The 23036-nt window shown below is 37.4% G+C and overlaps 1 protein-coding gene across 1 annotated transcript in view; it reads right to left on the reverse strand.

Moving 5' to 3' along the window:
• The window catches only part of LOC126416454 (UNC93-like protein MFSD11), a 232532-nt gene that overhangs the window by 32812 nt on the left and 176684 nt on the right, over positions 1-23036 (reverse strand). The window contains exons 3-4 of the mRNA XM_050084188.1: positions 21361-21537; positions 17181-17446 (exon numbers count right to left, since the gene is read on the reverse strand). Of these exons, the coding sequence (XP_049940145.1) occupies positions 17181-17446; positions 21361-21537 (443 nt within the window). The remainder of the gene's footprint in view (positions 1-17180; positions 17447-21360; positions 21538-23036) is intronic.

Raw genomic sequence — 23036 nt, forward strand, 5'->3', positions numbered from 1 at the left:
TCAAGCAAAACGTGACAATTGTCGGTACGCAATTAAACAGCACAGATATTAGAGTAGTTAATGGCTTGGGTCAAATTTTGGTAATGTTACGTCTAATGAATGAAAAACTGGATAACAATCTCGAACGAAGCAAACTGATTAATGAAAGGGATAAACAATCGAATGAAGAACAAGACAACATTGATAAAAAAATCAAACAACTTAGTGAACGAAATGAACGGATTAGTGAACAGATTAAAGCCATTGCCACGCAAAATTGTGATAATACAAGTCAATTACGTGAGGATACTAAGACTTGTGCTAATAACAGTAATGAAAAAGTTGGCACTGTTGCACAAGAATTAAGTAGCACACGTGTAAGCACAACAGAATTACATAAAGACGAAGTTAAAGCAGTCACTGAACAATGTTCAGCAAACGCAACAGTGATACACGAAATTAATGCAGTCACTGAAGAATGCCCTAAAAACGCAGTACAGATTCGCGACAAAATTAATTTAGAGTCAGTGGAAGTTTCACACACTCCGAACACGGAAGATGACGAGAAATTTGCAAGACACAACAACCAAATTGACGAAAGTATTAAAGTAACAGAATTAACAATTATTTCAGTCACCAATACGTCACAGAACCCGCCACGTTGCGAGCATTTGTCAGAGTCACACAGCGTGTATAATGTGAGCAATTTACAGCAACTACGCGACTTAAAATCCGAAAAGCCACGCGAATTAAAATCTGAAAAGCTACACAACTTAAGGTACGAAATGACACAGACGAGCGGATTCACACACAAGCCTGAGCATGTTATCAAATTCAATGACGAGAACGTAGATTTCGAGCAATTTGCATTTGTAAGAAAATCTAAGGAATTTAATAATGACAGCGTACAGGTACACGCTTTGCACTGTATACGACAATTTATCTTTGTACATTCACCGCTATTACCTGTAATGCAGAAGCTAGCTTTGAACCAGATGCGACAATTTATTTTTGTATTTACAACAGCATTGCCTGTAATGAAGAAATTTGAATTAGCACGAATACAACAATTTGCCTTTGAAATTTTACCGCTATTGCCTGTAACACAAAAGCTAAAATTTATTTGCAGTGCGTAAATGACCTCAGGGGATTCATTACGCTTTAATGAATATGTGCCGTAGCGAGCATAGGGCCCCGAGCTGTAGTAGTGCTGTTTCATCTTTAGTTTTCTGCACTGCTGCCTTCTCTTCTACTATCCTTTATATCTATCAAAACTGCTCTTTAACTATTGCTCTACCTAGTATTAAGAAACGAGTAATGAAAACCCGATGTGACAAACTTTTACCGAATGTGACAATTTTCATTAGGCACTCCAGAACCAGCGTAATTTTAATAACGGATAAAATCGTAATCATCAGTATGTGTAAAATTATCAGCAATAGAAACCATATTTTTGTAACAATAGATGTTCTTCACCACAATAGCATGAAAGTCAGCCGCTTAGCATACCTAACCAACAATGCAGTCTACAAGGTCAACCAAACTTTAATGTTTCGCCGCGTGCATGTATAGTCTCAGCTCCAACAAATAGTAACGCATGGCAGCAAAGAAATAACTACGTACAGACAACACACTATTTCAACTCGCATCGCTATGCGCCGTATAGAAATTACTATCATGACAGACGTAAAAATGATGAGCACAATTTTCAGCGTACATTTAATAACAGTCGATCTTTTCAGCAGCAACAACATCAGCAACAACGAATAATCATGAATGAAACAGACAATAGGTGTCATCCATAGCGTAACACGTCCATAAGAAATAACAGAACAGTTCATATAGTGGATATGCCACAGCATCCTCCCGTAAAATAAATAACGGAACGTAAGATGGATTTTAACCAGATACAGCACAGATTGCATATTACAGTAACGCAAACATTACTTTTGACACGCAGAATTTTGTTCACGAGAATGTTACGTGAAACATGCTTTGTTGAATGCACCACTATTATCGCACCCAGATCTTACTAGAAATTTTTCCATTGCCACCGACAGTTCCAACACCGCTTTAGGCGTACACATTTTCCAGGAAATAGAACAAGATGGCTCTACAGTAATTAAAAACATCGCATTTGCAAGTCGCATTTTGTCACCCGCTGAACGAAATTACTCCGTTACAGAACTTGAAACATTATGTGTTGTATGGGCTTTTACGAGATTTCGGCATTTTCTTTATGGCAGACATACCACTGTTTACACTGACCACAGAGCGATACAATTTTTACTTTCAGCCAAATTCACTCACGATAGATTAAGTAGATGGAAACTATATTTACAGGAATTTAATTTTACAATAGTTCACATTCCCGGCACACAAAATGTTATAGCAGACGCACTATCGCGTTCTCTCAGCAACAATCAGCAAGACGTAGCAACCAACTTCTGCAAAGCAAATTTCAGTGTCATGTACATTCAGCAAGTTGCATTTGAAAATTTTATTTCATCGTCATTACAGGACATAGCACAAGAACAAAATAAGGACAATGTGTGGAAAGAAATTAAACACCTTTGGCAAGATAGGAAAAATGTTACGATTAGGAACCACTACACTGTACGCAATGACATTCTGTTTCGCCGCTCTCATCCTGACAGCAACATTTGGTTATTATGCATTCCTGACGAACTGGTTAACAAACTAATTTGGTACACTCATTTAAGTTACGCACATTACGGAGCACGAAAATGTTTTCTTATACTGAGACAGAACTGTTATTTTACCAACATGGAAAAACGTATACGACGAGTTTTAGCGTCTTGTAAAATTTGCCAGAAAGCTAAATCAGACACCACTTCACATATTCCTCCTTTATATCCCATTATACCTGTGAAATTAAGACACATGGCCGCAGTAGATATTTTTGGTCCGATTCCGAGAACTAACAGAGGTTTTTGCTACATTTTTGTCGCTGTTGAGCTCACTTCAAAATTTGTTACTTTCACTCCGTTACGCAAAGCTACTGCTAAAACTGTTTCAAATGCATTTGTAAAACATTTTCTATCTCATGTAGGGCATGTAATGAAAGTAATTTCTGATAATGGATCTCAATTTCGTAGTAGTGTATGGACACGCATGTTACGAGCTAGAAACATTTCTCCGATCTATATATCCAAGTACCACGCTTCTTCGAACCCTTGTGAAAGATTAATGAAGGAAATTGGTAAGCTGTGCAGAATATACTGCCACAAAAGACATATTGATTGGGATACACACATACTCTCATTCCAAGATGTAATTAATTCCATTTCAAATGAATCCACTATGCTATCTCCGACTGTTATACTGAAAAACGTTGAACCACCGAACAAAATTAAAGAATTAATAGAATTCCCCAAAAATCGTCGCCTACGACACCACGAAATAATTGACATTGCGCTGAACAACATCAAACGTGCCGCAGAGCGCCGGAGAAGACAGCAAAAACAGGTTTGTACACGCCGCGACTTTCACGTTGGACAGAAGATATTAGTACGTACACACTATTTATCCAGCAAATTAAAAGGTAAGTGCAGTAAATTTGAACTTCTATACGCAGGTCCGTATCGGATTCGCAGTATCCCTCACCCCAATGTTGTACACGTCGAAACTTTGAGAACCAGAAAATCGAAAGGCAATCACCATATCTCAAACATTAAACCGTTTATTGAGTGAAACCACTGTATGATTCAACACACTATGATGCCATTTACTAATGCAATTAATTCACCTGACTAATTATTGATGATTATCGTATTTTTTTTTTGGCAAGTGCCCGGCAAGGTAAGGTTAGCAGGTCGCTTTTCTTGTCGTTACACATCAGACCGTGCACATTTTCCATTTTTTTGTGTATATGACTGTACTCCAGTTTTGTTTGTATGCACTATGAAATAGTTAAGATATAACACACACCAGTAGACTTTGACATTTTTTTTTTTGCCTTATGACATCTCAACATCGTGACTGTTTCACATTTTTTTTTGCTACTGCATTGTATTATTCTGTGTACATTTTTTCGCATCCGAACACTGTCAATGTCTTGGACATATTACGTTTTCTGTCATGTTATGCTGTATGGTTAATTGTGTCACCATAAACCAGTCATTATTTAGTGGGTATAGGATTTAAATGCAAGACATTAATCTTTGTTCATCAATTTCAGAAAGGAATGATGATTCTAAGAAATAAATTTAACATAAATGGGAATTTCACCTACGGAATAAACGAAAGGAGATGCAATAACTTTATGAGGAAGAGTAAAGGGATCAGGATTAACAAGCATTAACAAGACTATACTATACTCATCACAGAATAGCAGTCTTAACTAATTTTTTCTTTCAGAATACAAGGTGATTGATGCAGGCTGTCAGAGAGAACTACACATCTTATTTTTAGTGATGAAATATGCTAGAGATAAGGAATAGTTATGTAATGAGTAATGAAGTGATTTTTTGCAGATGATAGTGAATACTGATGAATAATGATGAAGGAAATGGTATTATGAATAATGAAGTTTTTCTTTACAGGTGATGACAATGGTGAAGTTATGATGATATGGATAATGAAGTTTTTTTTTTCTTTATGCCACGTAGTTATTTAAGTATTTGTTGCGGTTTGCTTTGACAGCAGGTGTTACATTGCATAGTAGGATGACGGAAAGTTTTGGAAAGGACAGCTATGGAACACATTTTATACACATTTCACTACTTGTTAATTCGAAGTTCACTACTTTTCAGCATAGTGTGCGTTTCTTCTTTCAGGTCAATAATCCGTTTTTGTATTTTTTCCAGGAGAAGTTTTTCATGACACTTACTAAACCTGTTACTTATTATACCTGTTCTAGTACTTGCATTTTTATATTTTTTACCCATTTGTGTTTATCATTTATAAATGTGATCACATGTACTGCCTTGTTACATAATCTTGCTACAGCTGACTCATGACGAATGACGTTACCTATCCTCATTTGCAGCAATAGGTCAAAAGCAAAAAGTATTATGCCTCAGCAATTAATTATCAATCCCAACGCAATGCATTGCTACCAAAAAAATGTATAATGTCACTAGTTTATGATAATTCTGAATAATACTGATCAACTCTGAATAGCATGTCACTCGAGTAATGACCTCTTAATGAGACTATATTCAAAATAATGCTTTGTCACTAGCTAATAACTGCCACTGTTTATTGTAATGCCTGTGATTACTAATGATTTGACTGTAATTAACTGATTTTTAATAATGACTTTGTAATGATCTGAATAATACTGAATGATGAACTATGTTTTATTCTATTCAATACTTGATGGCCACTGAGTGCCAATAATTAATGTCAATCAACGAAATTGTTATTAATTATGCCATTAATTAACTCTTGTTTTCAATGTTCATACTTTGTAATTTGAAATGAATGTGACAGTTTAATAATGCTTTGTAATTAATTAAGGCTAATAATTCTTAATATATTGAAATGACAAATGATTAATTAATTAACTGTAATTAGACAAATGATTAATTAACGACAAATGATTAATTAACTGTAATTAGACAAATGATTAATTAACGACAAATGATTAATTAACTGTAATTATACAAATGATTAATTAACTGTAATTAGACAAATGATTAATTAAAGACAAATGATTAATTAACTGTAATTAGGAGAAGGTTAATGATTCTTGATTATACTCTGTAACTGAAAAGAATGCGATTATTTCATAATGCTTTGTAACCAGGAAAAGAAGGCTACTGATTCTATGTAAAACAATTAATGAACATTTTTCTGTAATACTACATACTTGGTACAGAAATGTTCAATAACTGGGCTATGAATGCCACGAACTATCAATGAAGACTGTAATTGTCAATATTATGTGACTTGATGTCCTTCACCTCATAAGCTGACTACCCTGAATTACTGCAATGTCCATTTGTCCTGTTTATCCCAGTGATCATGGAGCACTATATTTGGTTTTGCACTAATTCTACGTTGGTGTGCCTTGTAAGAGTGTGGTGTTGACACGACATGCTGTCCACCACCATGAGCGATGAAGACATTATTATGGTCCCACTGTTTGGTGTACCTAATGTACTGCCAAAATGAAAACATGGAACATTACTACGACAGTTCAGTGTCTTGGCTACACTGATAAATTCTGATGGGAAAAGAACTTCAAGTTGTGTCACTTGGTGTTGTACTACTGTGGAAAGATATGGACTTTCAGAGCAGCTGTGTGCAATCTAAAGTGCTACAACCATGATGCAATCCTTCCCTTTCCTATCCTGATTCTTGTCACATAAAGAAAAAATTTTTTTTTGGTAACATCATTTATGTTCATAGGTTATACATTTTTCGATTCGCTAAACTCCAGTGTGAGTACACTTATGTCACTGGTCGACATGATGTTTGCCATTATGTTTATTTGTTGTGAAAATACTAAAGACATTTTTCAGTGCATGTGCACTTTGGACATGAATTTTTTTTTTTTTTTTTGCCATTATGTTTATTTGTTGTGAAAATGCTAAAGACATTTTTCAGTGCATGTACACTTGTCAACATAATATTTTTTGCCAGTCTGTTTATTTGTTCTGAATATGCTAAAGAATTTTTTCAGTGCCTGTGCACTTTATCTGTCAAAAAGTTTGTATATACTTTTCTGATTTGCTACTATGTTTAGTATTCACATTTTGTCCTTGTCTGATATATTTTGTACTTAGTGCGTGTGCACAACATTTAAATATTCTGTAAGTTGTAGGATTTTGTTAATTAAAGAAAAATTTTGCCGCGCTTGGCAAGTCCAAATGACTCACCATCGCTGCCAAATTTTTGCCCCCCGAGTGGAGGGTTATGAAACACGTATGTAACGCAGCAGCGATGGCGAGGCATTGTAGCATCTGTGACCAGAGAGTATGCGCTTGACCGCGCGAGTGTTGCGAGCGGTTCTCAGTCAGTCAGTAGTCGTTGCTCAGGCTGTTAGTAGCTGTAGGCCAGTGCAGTACAGTAGTCGTTGCGAGTCTGTAGCTCTGTCTAGTTGAGAGCAGTACTCAGTCTGTAGTCGTCTTGCAGAGCGGTCGGTCAGTAGTAGCAGCCCAGTGCGGTTGTGTGATGTAGGCGGTCGGCAACAATGGTCAAGATGAGGAATAAGGTATACTGTTAATTAATATAATCATTAGATAATGAAAAATTTTATTTATTGTAATTATTCTCCAACAAGTCTCCCAATAATAATTTTTTATTTCAAAAGCATTTTTTTCAAAAGTGTAATTTTTTTTGAACTAAAGATCTCGTTGCACTTCCCTTTTCACTCCACTTCTTTAAAAGAAAATTTTTTAGTAAAATCACAAAAAAGGAGAATATTATTATTTGCAATGCAGTTCCTCCAAGCGGTGCGCAACAACAAGAGCAGATATGTAACGTCCATTTATTCTGAGGTAAAACTTGAATTCTGATTGTTTTACACAGGGCCAAAGACCGATATTTCGATTTAATTGTATTTTCTTGTCACTGAACGGACTTTAAATTTTGTGAAGAATTTATATTTGAGTCAGATTGCGTATTTCACATTTTTGTTGCCATTGTCAGTACATTTGATTGTGGGCAGGTTACGCTTAGAGCAATGTCCATTAGCATCCCTAAATAATATTGTCAATTATTATAAATTTTGTGGGGAGGTTACAGACTCCATGACAAATTACAAAACTCTGTATAAAGATGGTGTGTCTTGTTCTTTGGTAGCATAAATCACAGGAACCACTGGATTTTATATTAATTGCCAGCCATAAATATCATTTTGGGGGAAGTTAATTGGTAAAAATTTAGGGATTCCATGATCTATGAAAACACACATCTCCAAGACCTGTAGTTTACTTTACATAATATTCTTATTGCTAATCTTTCCTGAATATGTACTGTATTTACTTTAACTGTGACAACCTGTAAGATAATTTGCTTAGACAACATGGAAGGAAACTAAGGAAAGTAAGCTGTCACTTTTGTCTTCAAGGTAAAACTCTGAACAAAGGTACTTCATATATTGGATTAAAAATAAAATCAAGGCTGGCTGGTCCAATAATGTCACTGGAAATAACAAAGTTTAAAGAGAGTAAATGAAACTGCATGTGATATTTTATGGCAAGAATCAGGAAAAAGGTAACAGAAATGGCTTGAGCGACCTCAGAACCATATTAGATTCAAAAATTAAATAAAAACTATAAAAAACTTTGAAATCATAGTGCACATACTAATAAAATTTACTGCAAACAAAAATGTATAAATGTGATGGAACATCAACTACAGAAATTATATATCGCATGCAGGAGGACATACAAAGGACAGTCAAAAACATCCTGGAATTTCATTGTAACTGTTTTGCTGCCCCTCATTGTTGTTGTTGTCTTCAGTCCTGAGACTGGTTTGATGCAGCTCTCCATGCTAATCTATCCTGTGCAAGCTTCTTCATCTCCCAGTACCTACTGCAACCTACATCCTTCTGAATCTACTTAGTGTATTCATCTCTTGGTCTCCCTCTACGATTTTTACCCTCCACGCTGCCATCCAATGCTAAATTTGTGATCCCTTGATGCCTCAGGACATGTCCTACCAACCGATCCCTTCTTCTATCCAAGTTGTGCCACAAACTTCTCTTCTCCCCAATCCTATTCAGTACCTCCTCATTAGTTATGTGATCTACCCACCTGTTGTTGTTGTTGTGGTCTTCAGTCTTGAGACTGGTTTGATGCAGCTCTCCATGCTACTCTATCCTGTGCAAGCTTTTTCATCTCCCAGTACCTACTGCAACCTACATCCTTCTGAATCTGCTTAGTGTATTCATCTCTTGGTCTCCCTCTACGATTTTTACCCTCCACGCTGCCCTCCAATCCTAAATTGGTGATCCCTTGATGCCTCAGAACATGTCCTACCAACCGATCCCTTCTTCTGGTCAAGTTGTGCCACAAACTTCTCTTCTCCCCAATCCTATTCAATACTTCCTCATTCGTTATGTGATCTACCCATCTAATCTTCAGCATTCTTCTGTAGCACCACATTTCGAAAGCTTCTATTCTCTTCTTGTCCAAACTATTTATCGTCCATGTTTCACTTCCATACATGGCTACACTCCATACAAATACTTTCAGAAATGACTTCCTGACACTTAAATCAATACTGGATGTTAACAAATTTCTCTTCTTCAAAAACGCTTTCCTTGCCATTGCCAGCCTACATTTTATATCCTCTCTACTTCGACCATCATCAGTTATTTTGCTCCCCAAATAGCAAAACTCCTTTACTACTTTAAGTGCCTCATTTCCTAATCTAATTCCCTCAGCATCACCCGACTTAATTCGACTACATTCCATTATCCTTGTTTTGCTTTTGTTGATGTTCATCTTATATCCTCCTTTCAAGACACTGTCCATTCCATTCAACTGCTCTTCCAAGTCCTTTGCTGTCTCTGACAGAATTACAATGTCATCGGCGAACCTCAAAGTTTTTATTTCTTCTCCATGAATTTTAATACCTACTCCGAATTTTTCTTTTGTTTCCTTTACTGCTTGCTCAATATACAGATTGAACAACATCGGGGAGAGGCTACAACCCTGTCTTACTCCCTTCCCAACCACTGCTTCCCTTTCATCTCCCTCGACTCTTATAACTGCCATCTGGTTTCTGTACAAATTGTAAATAGCCTTTCGCTCCCTGTATTTTACCCCTGCCACCTTCAGAATTTGAAAGAGAGTATTCCAGTCAACATTGTCAAAAGCTTTCTCTAAGTCTACAAATGCTAGAAACGTAGGTTTGCCTTTCCTTAATCTTTCTTCTAAGATAAGTCGTAAGGTCAGTATTGCCTCACGTGTTCCAGTGTTTCTACGGAATCCAAACTGATCTTCCCCGAGGTTGGCTTCTACTAGTTTTTCCATTCGTCTGTAAAGAATTCGTGTTAGTATTTTGCAGCTGTGACTTATTAAGCTGATAGTTCGGTAATTTTCACATCTGTCAACACCTGCTTTCTTTGGGATTGGAATTATTATATTCTTCTTGAAGTCTGAGGGTATTTCGCCTGTCTCATACATCTTGCTCACCAGATGGTAGAGTTTTGTCAGGACTGGCTCTCCCACGGCCGTTAGTAGTTCCAATGGAATATTGTCTACTCCGGGGGCCTTGTTTCGACTCAGGTCTTTCAGTGCCCTGTCAAACTCTTCACGCAGTATCATATCTCCCATTTCATCTTCATCTACATCCTCTTCCATTTCCATAATATTGTCCTCAAGTACATCGCCCTTGTATAGACCCTCTATATACTCCTTCCACATTTCTGCTTTCCCTTCTTTGCTTAGAACTGGGTTTCCATCTGAGCTCTTGATATTCATACAAGTCGTTCTCTTTTCTCCAAAGGTCTCTTTAATTTTCCTGTAGGCAGTATGTATCTTACCCCTAGTGAGATAGGCCTCTACATCCTTACATTTGTCCTCTAGCCATCCCTGCTTAGCCATTTTGCACTTCCTGTCGATCTCATTTTTGAGACGTTTGTATTCCTTTTTGCCTGTCTCACTTACTGCATTTTTATATTTTCTCCTTTCATCAATTAAATTCAATATTTCTTCTGTTACCCAAGGATTTCTACTAGCCCTCGTCTTTTTACCTACTTGATCCTCTGCTGCCTTCACTACTTCATCCCTCAAAGCTACCCATTCTTCTTCTACTGTATTTCCTTCCCCCATCCCTGTCAATTGCTCCCTTATGCTCTCCCTGAATCTCTGTAGAACCTCTGGTTCTTTTAGTTTATCCAGGTCCCATCTCCTTAAATTCCCACCTTTTTGCAGTTTCTTCAGTTTTAATCTACAGGTCATAACCAATAGATTGTGGTCAGAGTCCACATCTGCCCCTGGAAATGTCTTACAATTTAAAACCTGGTTCCTAAATCTCTGTCTTACCATTATATAATCTATCTGATACCTTTTAGTATCTCCAGGGTTCTTCCATGTATACAACCTTCTTTCATGATTCTTAAACCAAGTGTTAGTTATGATTATGTTGTGCTCTGTGCAAAATTCGACCAGGCGGCTTCCTCTTTCATTTCTGTCCCCCAATCCATATTCACCTACTATGTTTCCTTCTCTCCCTTTTCCTACACTCGAATTCCAGTCACCCATGACTATTAAATTTTCGTCTCCCTTCACAATCTGAATAATTTCTTTTATTTCATCATACATTTCTTCAATTTCTTCATCATCTGCAGAGCTAGTTGGCATATAAACTTGTACTACTGTAGTAGGCGTGGGCTTCGTATCTATCTTGGCCACAATAATGCGTTCACTATGCTGTTTGTAGTAGCTTACCCGCATTCCTATTTTCCTATTCATTATTAAACCTACTCCTGCTTTACCCCTATTTGATTTTGTGTTTATAACCCTGTAGTCACCTGACCAGAAGTCTTGTTCCTCCTGCCACCGAACTTCACTAATTCCCACTATATCTAACTTCAACCTATCCATTTCCCTTTTTAAATTTTCTAACCTACCTGCCCGATTAAGGGATCTGACATTCCACGCTCCGATCCGTAGAACGCCAGTTTTCTTTCTCCTGATAACGACATCCTCTTGAGTAGTCCCCGCCCGGAGATCCGAATGGGGGACTATTTTACCTCCGGAATATTTTACCCAAGAGGACGGCATCATAATGTAATCATACAGTAAAGCTGCATGCCCTCGGGAAAAATTACGGCTGTAGTTTCCCCTTGCTTTCAGCCGTTCGCAGTACCAGCACAGCAAGGCCGTTTTGGTTATTGTTACAAGGCCAGATCAGTCAATCATCCAGACTGTTGCCCTTGCAACTACTGAAAAGGCTGCTGCCCCTCTTCAGGAACCACACGTTTGTCTGGCCTCTCAACAGATACCCCTCCGTTGTGGTTGCACCTACGGTACGGCTATCTGTATCGCTGAGGCACGCAAGCCTCCCCACCAACGGCAAGGTCCATGGTTCTTCAACATTCTTCTGTAGCACCACATTTCGAAAGCTTCTATTCTCTTCTTGTCGAAACTATTTATTGTCCATGTTTCACTTCCATACATGGCTACACTCCATACAAATACTTTCAGAAATGACTTCCTGACACTTAAATCTATACTCGATGTTAACAAATTTCTCTTCTTCAAAAACGCTTTCCTCGCCATTGCCAGTCTAAATTTTATATCCTCTCTACTTCGACCATCATCAGTTATTTTGCTCCCCAAATAGCAAAACTCCTTTACTACTATAAGTGTCTCGTTTCCTAATCTAATTCCCTCAGCATCACCCGACTTAATTCGACTACATTCCATTATCCTCGTTTTGGTTTTGTTGATTTTCATCTTATATCCTCCTTTCAAGACACTGTCCATTCCGTTCAACTGCTCTTCCAAGTACTTTGCTGTCTCTGACAGAATTACAATGTCAAAGGCGAACCTCAAAGTTTTTATTTCTTCTCCCTGGATTTTAATACCTACTCTGAATTTTTCTTTTGTTTCCTTTACTGCTTGCTCAATATACAGATTGAATAACATCGGGGAGAGGCTACAACCCTGTCTCACTCCCTTCCCAACCACTGCTTCCCTTTCATGCCTCTCAACTCTTATAACTGCCATTTGGTTTCTGCACAAATTGTAAATAGCCTTTCGGTCCCTGTATTTTACCCCTGCCACCTTTAGAATTTGAAAGAGAGTATTCCAGTCAACATTGTCAAAAGCTTTCTCTAAGTCTACAAATTCTAGAAATGTAGGTTTGCCTTTCCTTAATCTTTCTTCTAAGATAAGTCGTAAGGTCAGTATTGCCTCACGTGTTCCAACATTTCTACGGAATCCAAACTGATCTTCCCCGAGGTCGGCTTCCACCAGTTTTTCCATTCAAGAATTTGCGTTAGTATTTTGCAGCTGTGACTTATTAAACTGATAGTTCGGTAATTTTCACATCTGTCAACACCTGCTTTCTTTGGGATTGGAATTATTATATTCTTCTTGAAGTCTGAGGGTATTTCACCTGTCTCGTACATCTTGCTCACCAGATATTACTCTGAATTAATTATTCTGATTTAACTAATTATTCTTGATTGTTCCGCAATAATCTGTTTAATATTTTTTGTTTCTTTACAGGTAAGAGTGTGTGGTGTTCTGTTTGCACAATGTTGCAGTGCAAGCAGAGGACAAACATCAGATTAATGTGCAGATTGGGAAAATCTGCTTCAGAGACTTTTTTAGCCTTACAAAGTTTTTTTTGTGAATGCTGCTTTAACAAAAACCACCATCTTCTTTAATGAAAACAGCCATTTATGAATGATTTTTGACATTTCGAGATGGACAGGAATTGTTGGAAGATGAGCACCACAGTGGAAGATCATGAACCTCCAGAAACAAAAAGAAGGTTGAGCAAGTGAAACAGTTAATCAGATCATACTGACAATTGACCACTGATGAGTTGGCACAAGAACTGCAGATCTGTCATGGATCCATTTTCACAATCCCGTCAGTTGATTTGAAAACGGAATATGTCAGCGTAAAGTTTGTCCACTGGTGCTGATTGGATCAAATGGAACTCACCTGTAGACTGCAGCCATATTTTTGAAATAAGGACAGAGGACCTAACGTTTCTTAAGACAATCATTACTGGTTATGGGGACTTGGGCGTAAATGTACTATTGGGTTGGCAGAAGAGCTAACACCGTGTTACTAGAGGAGGCCGAAATGCATGCGGTTTAGCTCATGCAGGCTGGTGTGAGGAGGGAAGAACTATACTGACGTGAGGGCTGGAACATGACAAGGAATTAGAATTCAGAAAGCGGATGGAATTAGTGTGATACTTAACTTTAATCCATTAATGATGAATGTCGCTCTTGATGGTACATGATTCACAATATTGATATCAATAATAACTGAAGATGGCGCCCTGCTAGGTCGTAGCAAATGACATAGCTGAAGGCTATGCTAAACTGTCGTCTCGGCAAGTGAGAGCGTATGTAGACAGTGAACCATCGCTAACAAAGTCAGCTGTAAAACTGGGGCGAGTGCGAGGGAGTCTCTCTAGACTAGACCTGCCGTGTGGCGGCACTCGGTCTGCAATCACTGATAGTGGCGACACGCGGGTCCGACGTATACTAACAGACCACGGCCGTATTAAAGGCTACCACCTAGCAAGTGTGATGTCTGGCGGTGACACCACACGTACAACCTGGAGCAAAAAAGGCAGTGATCAGAATGGCACGCAACATCCACTCCTTGACCAAATCACAATATTTCAAATCCAAAACAAAGTGAAACTCATTGCAATTTTCAGCAATGAAAGTGTGGTGCACCATGGATTTGTATCAGCTGGACACACAAACAATGTTCCCTCAACACATTGCATGTTGTGGGGGACATGACTCACAGAAACAAACATTCTACTCTTCTGAAACTTTCTGGCAGATTAAAACTGGGTGCTGGACTGAGATTCGACCTCAGGACCTCTGCCTTTTGCAGGCAAGTGCAACTGACTGAGCTACCCAAGCATGACCCGCAACCCGTCCTCACAGCTTCAATTCTGCCAGTACCTCGCCTCCTACCTTCCAAACTTCACAGAAGCTCTTTTGTGAACCTTGCAGAACTAGCACTCCTGGAAGAATGGATACTGCAGAGACATGGCTTAGCTACAGCCTGAGGGATGTTTCCAGAGTGAGATTTTCACTCTGCAGCAGGGTGTGCACTGATATGAAATTTCCTGGCAGATTCTACTCCTCTAATCGCATCCCTACTCACCGGATTTAGCACCACTGAATTTCTGGATCTGCTCAAGATCAAAAAGGGACTCACAGATAATCATTTTGCCACAGTAGAAGGCTTCAAAACCAATGTGATGCCTGAACTTCAGAAGATACCACAAAAGGAATTTCATGGTTGTTTGTAGCAATGGCAGGAGTGGTGGAACAAGTGTATGTGCACATGTAAGGGCCTGTTTTGAGAGTGATTAAGTAGTGAATGTGTACCTATATTGTGGCAATAAATAGCCACAATGAAATTCCGGGAACTTTTTGACTGCCCCGCCCCCCTCCCCTTCCCCAGTATATAATTGCTATGTCATTTTTGGGAGAAGTATTTCCGAACTACTCGAGAAAAGCGATGATAAAACCAATATGATAATGAGTGGTAACTGCAAACATGTATACCTATAGCTCTTTTATAAGCAATTTCAAACTTATACTCACATACTCTTTACATCTCTAATTGAAAGAGATTTATTTATAAAAGCCACTTTGGCTTCTATAAAAAGAATGTACTGTAGAAATGATCTCAAATTTCATTTGGAGTATTAATTATTAGTAACAAACTCTAAAATAAATCGTTCATTACTTTCCATATGCTGGCCTCTATGACTGAGCAGTTCTAGGCGCCTCAGTCCAGAACCGCGTTGCTGCTGCGGTCGCAGGTTCGAATCCTCCCTCGGGTGTGGATGTGTGTGATGTCCTTAGGTTAGTTAGGTTTGAGTGGTTCTAAATCTAGGGAACTGATGGCCTCAGATGTTAAGTCCCATAGTGCTTGGAGCCATTTGAACCATTTGAATTTTCCATATTACATACTGATTATATTCTCAGCATCATTACTTGTGATAATATTGATAATCCCATTATTCAATGATAATCACACAGAAAATGATGCACTTTGTATTAATTTTTTCTGCATTAAGTTGTAAGTCTATCTTGTAACGAAGAACCTCCAATATTAGCAGCTTATTCAAACAACAGTAAAGAAAAAGCCAGAATAATAGCCAATATTGCATGTAGAAAACCACATAGCCCATCATGTAAGGTAGTCGATACATTACATTAACCAAGACTTCAAATATAATCCCAACATCATGACATGGCCCAAATGTGACAACTAAATAGCTTCCAGGAGACCAGGAGAAAAAAAAAAAAAAAACCTATGAAACAAAAATCAAAGCTATGTTGTCTTAATATTGAACCAAATGCTAGAGGAAAACTCCCCTGTAACCTCAAGAACATATTTAAAATATCTGTAATGAAACAAAACAACTTATTATAGCTAAGACAATTTTAATATTGTGCAAGCCTATGTAATATTATTTGTCTGCCTCCATAGTTGAGTAGGTAGCATAGATGGCTAACATGTGGAGGACCTGGGTTCGATTCCTAACACTGAAAATGGTTTTTCCTTGGCAGGCGGCCTGGTATAGGGTATACTCAGTCTTGTGATGCCAACTGAGGAGCTGCTGCAATGAAAAACAGCAGCACCAAGTTCTTGTAAGTTGACAAAAGAGCCAGGAGAGTGGTGTGCTGACCATAGGCCCCTCCTTACAGCAGCCATGTAAGCTGAATGGCATAGGATGACATGGTAGCCAGTTAATGTCCCTTGGGCCTTGAGGGACTGGACAAGGAGCTCATAATAATGTTTACAACATGAGATATATGAGCATTTCGTACCTTAATATTGAAACTCTTGAGTTTTCTTCCTCTTGTTCCAACAGAGTTCATTTTTTCTGTGGTTTTATTTCTGTCTTTGTCTTTTGCATTTTAAGCATATTTATCCTCTTTCTGTTTATGTTTTGTCCTTTTGCTTTACTAGCTCCTAAGTTTTATTGTTCTTCCACAGCAATTCCTCCTCTATAAAATGTGTTTTCTTTTATGTCCAACCTCACTCCTCTTTTTTTCCTTTTATAAATTCAAATGTAACTATCTCAAATTCAGTTGCATTCTAACATTTTTCAAAATTTCCTTTGAACTCTCCATCTTTCTGTATCACCTTTAGCAAGTTTGTCATTGTCGGTTTGTCCTGTATCACTGTAAATTGTGACACCCAGCTTCATTTATTCAGATAATTTTCTAGCTTTCATGCCTAAAAACTTCTGTAACTATATATGGTTTCCTTCCTCTACCAATATTAATAATGTAACAATAAATATTTATAATGAACTGCAGTAACATCCTGCATCTCATTCTTATTAAATAGCATTCTTAAATGACATAGTTCCAGTTATTACAGTATTCTATATTTAGTCTTTCTCTCTGTTGTGTTAACTTCCAAAACTAGAGCAATCTGTGGTTCTAGGAAACTGAGTACAATATTTATGCCTGTCCTTATAACTAAATTGTTTGTATCTCCAGATATACAAAGTCTGCGTACAATAATCTATTCACTCACCTGTGTAGAAAAAAGTCAGGGTGAGTAGCATCATATCCTTGGTAAAGAACAACCTAAATGCCTTCTTCAGTGCAGTGAGTGGGCCTGTGGTATCTTTACCCACCATCTCTCCATCTGCCCTCTCTGCAGGCCTTAGTACCAAGAGGAATACTATCCCCACTGCCGCAAGAACTATAAGGACAATGAAGACTACCATGCGAGTTTCATGGTCAATGTGTGTTTTCCCTTGAAATTTGAAGTATACAAAGAGGTTTCCAAAAAACATGCTGCAAGAGTAACAAGAAGACTGTTAGAAATTTAAAATCACATACCAATTTTGCAATTCAATTAAAAAGCAAGAACTTAGGCATATCTAAATAAATGTAGATAAAAACTACTTACAGAATATATCTTTAGAGTAATGCATAAAATTATAATCTGAATTTCAAGCAAAAGGCAAATTGTGAGAAAATCCACAAGAGCAATAAGGATAATTAGAATATATTACACAGAATATTGAAAAATGCTATGAATGCCCTCTGAAATTCATAAAATGCAAGAAGGGAGAGTTCAACAAAAATTGAAATACCATTTTAGAATAATTCGTGACTTACTGAAAATTAATAGCAGATTAAGGAATGAAAAAGAAAGCCTGGTGAGAAACTGGAGTTAAGTGAAATGCAGGAAAATATAAAAAGATAAAAAACAGGAAAGCTGCAACACATCAAATCCTAATAAAATCATGGTGGATTTGTGCAACAAAAAGAAAAAAATGCTAAAGACTGGGAAGCTGCAATAATCATTCCTATCTTTAAGAATCTTGAATGTAGAAATCATTGGTGCCTAGAAAGATGTGCTGCAGGATTTTAGAGATTTCTCGGAAGGAAACAAGTGTAAGATAAATTATAATGAGAACAGTGTGACCTTTGAACAAACAGAGGTTTGAAGATATTTGCAAACTCTTAAGTCTGTAGAGGGATGTGACATCCAGTGGCCTTTAAGTGGATCCATCAGGAACATGTACACAAACTGGAGTTGAATTCTTAATGAGGTAAGAAGTCCAGCAAAGATACAGCTTCAGTCCCTTGATTTTTTTATTTTATAACTTGGCCAGATAATGAAGACATCTGGCAGCAGAGTTGAAGAACTGATCAGAAATTACCAGATGAAACTAGTTCAATTGAATAGTTTCCCTTTTGCAGTCAAACTCTTGACAATAACATGTAGAGAATAAAACCTTTAACACAATACTAGCGTTTAGGTGGAAGAAATGAAGCAGGTAATGCAGATAAATGCTTGCAGGAAAAAGAATGAGGAAAATTAAAACAGAGGGGAATGATGCCTCAACATAACGATTTAAAGAAAGGCATCAGAACAAGTTTGTAAATTAAAGTAGTCTTAGTATCAGTGCAGGGGGGGGGGGGGGGGGGGAGACAGAAGAAGAAACTGGACACAATGCCATTTTTTTAAACAGTCTGCACTCCAAGATTGACCAAAGCTTTGAATCTTTATCAATGAGTGAGGATGTAAATAGATCAAAATTAAAGAGATGAAATATCTGTAAATGAAGAAAGCAAAAATTGGAGGGACAGAATCCGAAACAGTTATTTTAAAAAATTTGAACACATCAACTGGAGAAAACTGAGCAACAGCTGTAGTATCTGGCAATGTCTGAAAAATGTTAAAGATCACAGACCAACATTAATGAAAGAGAAAAGGAAAAAGGAATGGATGACACAAAAACAGGAGAACAGGACGTAAGATGCACTGCAGGAGATGGGAATGTGTGAGAGAGTGACATAAATCACAAGGCAGGAAAAGAAATCCTTGAAATTACTGTTATCAAATTTGTGGCATATGCCTCAAAATCAGTGACCATGATGCCATGCTGCCAAGTTCTACGTAATTAATTAATACCTGAAGAGGCACATGAAGTAAAGTACCAATATCAATGCCTGTAATAAGCTCTTTGAATACTAAGACTTTTCAATAAATGATTAGTGCATATTCTGCATAAAAGTAGTGTCTTGATTCCTTCAATGGAGCTAGCAAGCCATGTGTATAAAAATTAGCACATTTTAATTTGCAGTTCTGTTCACATGATAGAAACAGATGCGAGAAGCCAGTTCCTAGTAAACTGAAGCAAATGTCCAAGTGCTGTGGTTAGCTCGCAGTGGTATGACATCATTGTCATAATTGGCACAAGAAGGAAAATTAGGTTTAAATGCCCATTAATATCAAGGTCTTTTTCAAGGATTGTTTAAGATGTATTATTGCACAATAACTGTCTCACAGTGTATTTGAGATTTAACTCTTATGTCAGTATAATTATAAACAGTGAAATGCAAGATACTGATAATGATAGATTCACATAATTATTATACCGAGCAAGACTGACATCTAAAACTCCTGACATCAATATTTATAATATACATTTAATCAAAATATGATGCAGAACTCTTATAATCATCAATAGTCTCACCAATACATAAACTACCACCACTTGTTTGCTTCTGTCATAGCTCTTTTAACATAATAACAAAAAGTTTTACGGTACTCTGTTTTGCCCAATACAGCACCTTATTTCACATTTACATCTACATACATGTTCTGCAAACCACTGAAGCACATGGTAGAGGGTACTCAGCATGATGCTGCATGTTAGGGTTTCTTCCTGCTCCAATTGCGTATGAAGTGTGGGGTGACTGACTGCTTAAATGCTTTGTATGTGCTGTAATTAGTCCAATAGTTGCCTCACAGTCTCTATGGAAGTGATATATAGATGTCCAAAGAATTTCTCTAGAGCCTTCACTTAATAATGGCTCTTGGAGTTTTGTAAGCAGCCTTCCACAGAATAATTTGCTTCTGCCTTCAAAAGTCTGCCAATTCAAGGTTTTCAATGTTTACACGACATTCTCCTGTGATACATTTCTTGACAATTATGTAAGCGTCAACAGCAACTGTCGTTTTTGTACCACTAGTAGATTTGGGTTTGCAGTGTTGTGTATATATAATCTGAAGTACACTTCACAGTTTTTACTAGGTTACACACAATACTTTCTTATACATGTTAACAGGTCACAGACCCCAGCATTTCTGAGGATAACTTTAAATTTAGGATTTGAACTGACTTTCAGGTTAGTGACAGTTTTACCTGCTGCTAACAAGATACCACCAGCCAGGGCCAATTTGAGACATTTTTCAACACAAATGATGTAACATTTACAACCCCCCCCCCCCTCACCACCCCCTTCCTGCTCCACCTCACTTTTCCTTTGCACCCTTTCCTGGTATCAGTTTCACTGCTAATTGTGATATGCACATATATAATACTTGCACTTGGTCATCCCTCTTAGCTTGGCACCTCCATCGGTGACTTCTAATTGTGATACAGCCCATATTGAAATCTAGCAATTTGGCACCCCTCTTAGTTTGGTGCACTTGTGCCTTAAACTGTCTCTGCCACCAACACATCATGTTATTTGTACAATACATTTAGGTTTAATAAACCTGTATTTTTGCAAATGGTTGGCTGTTATTTCCAATCCACCAAAGATCTTGCATGCACAGTTGCTGAAGCACAGCCATGTTTAAACTCTTGAAACGTTATAAATTATTACACACTGAATAACACCACATACCAGGTCACACAGGGCAGTGTGGGTATTTCTGAGCAGAAGATACTACGTAAATTTAATATATGAAGTTCAGATCATTTTCTTCTCTTTAATCCAAGCAAATCATTTTTCTGCAAAATGACTTCCGCTGGGTGCTATACCTTACAACTTCTGTCATGAAACTCTTAAAAATTTCAGTAGGTTAATAGTTCCTCTAAAGAATCATTTTATTCTACTGAGTCACACCAGTGATATAATAATACAAACCTATAATGCTTTGATTGACAAATATTATTTCTGAGACATTTGTTCAGACAAACAAAATGTTTGTGCATATTGAAAAAAATTGTTGAATAATGAGTGTTGTGTGTGTGTGTGTGTGTGTGTGTGTGTGTGTGTGTGTGTGTGTGTGTGTGTGTGTGTGTGTGTGCGTGTGTGTGTGTGTGTGTGTGTGTGTGTGCACGCGCGCGGACACACACACACACACACACACACACACACACACACACACACACACACACTTACATGCATGCACACACTGAACAAATAGCAGTTCTGTAAGCTAATTTGGAAGTTATTCTTACCTGGCTTGCAGCATTGCCCAGAAGATACCGGAGTTCCGAGATATAGTTGAAGAGTCAGAATTGAGTGTGAGGTAATTGCCCTGCCCAGTCCATATTATGGCTGCACCAAATCCAATTACACAAGAGGCCACATATAAAAGCCATGTCTTGGGAAGCAGGAATGTAAGAATGAACAATCTGCAAAAATAAAAACAGAAATATTTTAAATCAGGAAACTAGTAGAATCAACAGATGACAGCTATGCAATAAAATAAGTAAAATAAACAGATGAAACATCACTATAAATGAAGAAGATGAGGAAGAGCCACTTCCATGAATGTGTAATAAAATAAAGTTTGTGAAAATAAATAAATAATTAAACAAATTTAAAAATGTGTTGTTTTTTTTTTTTTCAATTCTGAATAGCACAGTACTATTGTAGCATTGAATCTAACTTCAAATGAATAAGACAGAAATTTTTCAACATGCTGTAGCTTCATTAAACATGAAAATGACGATCAGACCAGTCAGGTTTCACGTTAAGTTCCGAAGAACTGTAATCCAACCATAAAACATATAAGTCACAATATCAAAGTTCAATTAATTGTCAAGCATTGTCTGCAACTCCAACATGTTGTGTGTAAGGGTAGAGAAGATTCAAGATGGTCTGTATGATTCATGTTGATTTTTTATTAATTTCTACAGCAAAGCTAGTTGAACTTTTTTGTCAGTGGTTCCATACGGTGCATCTCTTTGCAACCCCATCTCAGTGTTTTAAATGTAATTACTATTAACACCACATCTAAATGGCTGAAATATTAATTTCCACACAGGAACAATTCATAGAAATAAATGGTTGCAAATGGCAGAAGAACTGCAATTGCTAAATCTGATGGAGCCTCCACACCAAGCCAAATCTGTTCAAGGTTTTTACTGGAAAATTGAAGTTTGTGGTTTGAGTTACAAGACAGTTCTGCAAATTTTTCCTGAGATTTTAGCAAGAGATATTTTATATGTTCCGTTCCTATGGCAAAAAGATGAGAATAATCTAACTGATTATTGTTTTGTTCTGATAACAAATGCTTCAGTAAATTATTTTATAAACATGCCAAACAATCTGTTATGATGTGCTCAACAAAAGAAACAAACTTATTATCAGCATTAAGTTGTTTGTACATGAAAACATTTCAAACAAGGTATTTTGACAAATACACAATCATTCTGAGATAAAATGTTGTTACTTCTTTTTCAACTCAGATCCATTTCACAACATTATCCCCTTGACAGCCACTGCAAGATTAAAAAGCTATGGAAAATAAATTTTTCCAGATTATGGAATTTCCTAAAACCATTCATGTGACCCTCAGTTAAGCCCTGTTACAGAGCATGACAGAAGTGATAAAAATGCTCCAGTAGCAGGCACTACTGAAACTATCTTTTAGATCACAAAGATACCTACTCTCAAAATTCCAAGAAATCACATTTCATATTGACATATAAGTAAAACATTACTTACTCAATACACTTTTGAGAGCAACGATCTATGTAGTCACTTTTGTACAGGAGGTATAAATGTATACCTGCATTCTCAAACAAGTTGAACATGGCGTGCTGTGTCTTGTACTATGTCCTGCATTTTTGCAGGTAATTGGGAGGACTGCATCAACCCAGACAGTATGCGGGCTTCTGCAGACAAT

Source organism: Schistocerca serialis, chromosome 8 (assembly GCF_023864345.2).
Source record: "Schistocerca serialis cubense isolate TAMUIC-IGC-003099 chromosome 8, iqSchSeri2.2, whole genome shotgun sequence".
In the NCBI taxonomy this organism is placed as follows: Eukaryota; Metazoa; Arthropoda; class Insecta; order Orthoptera; family Acrididae; genus Schistocerca; species Schistocerca serialis.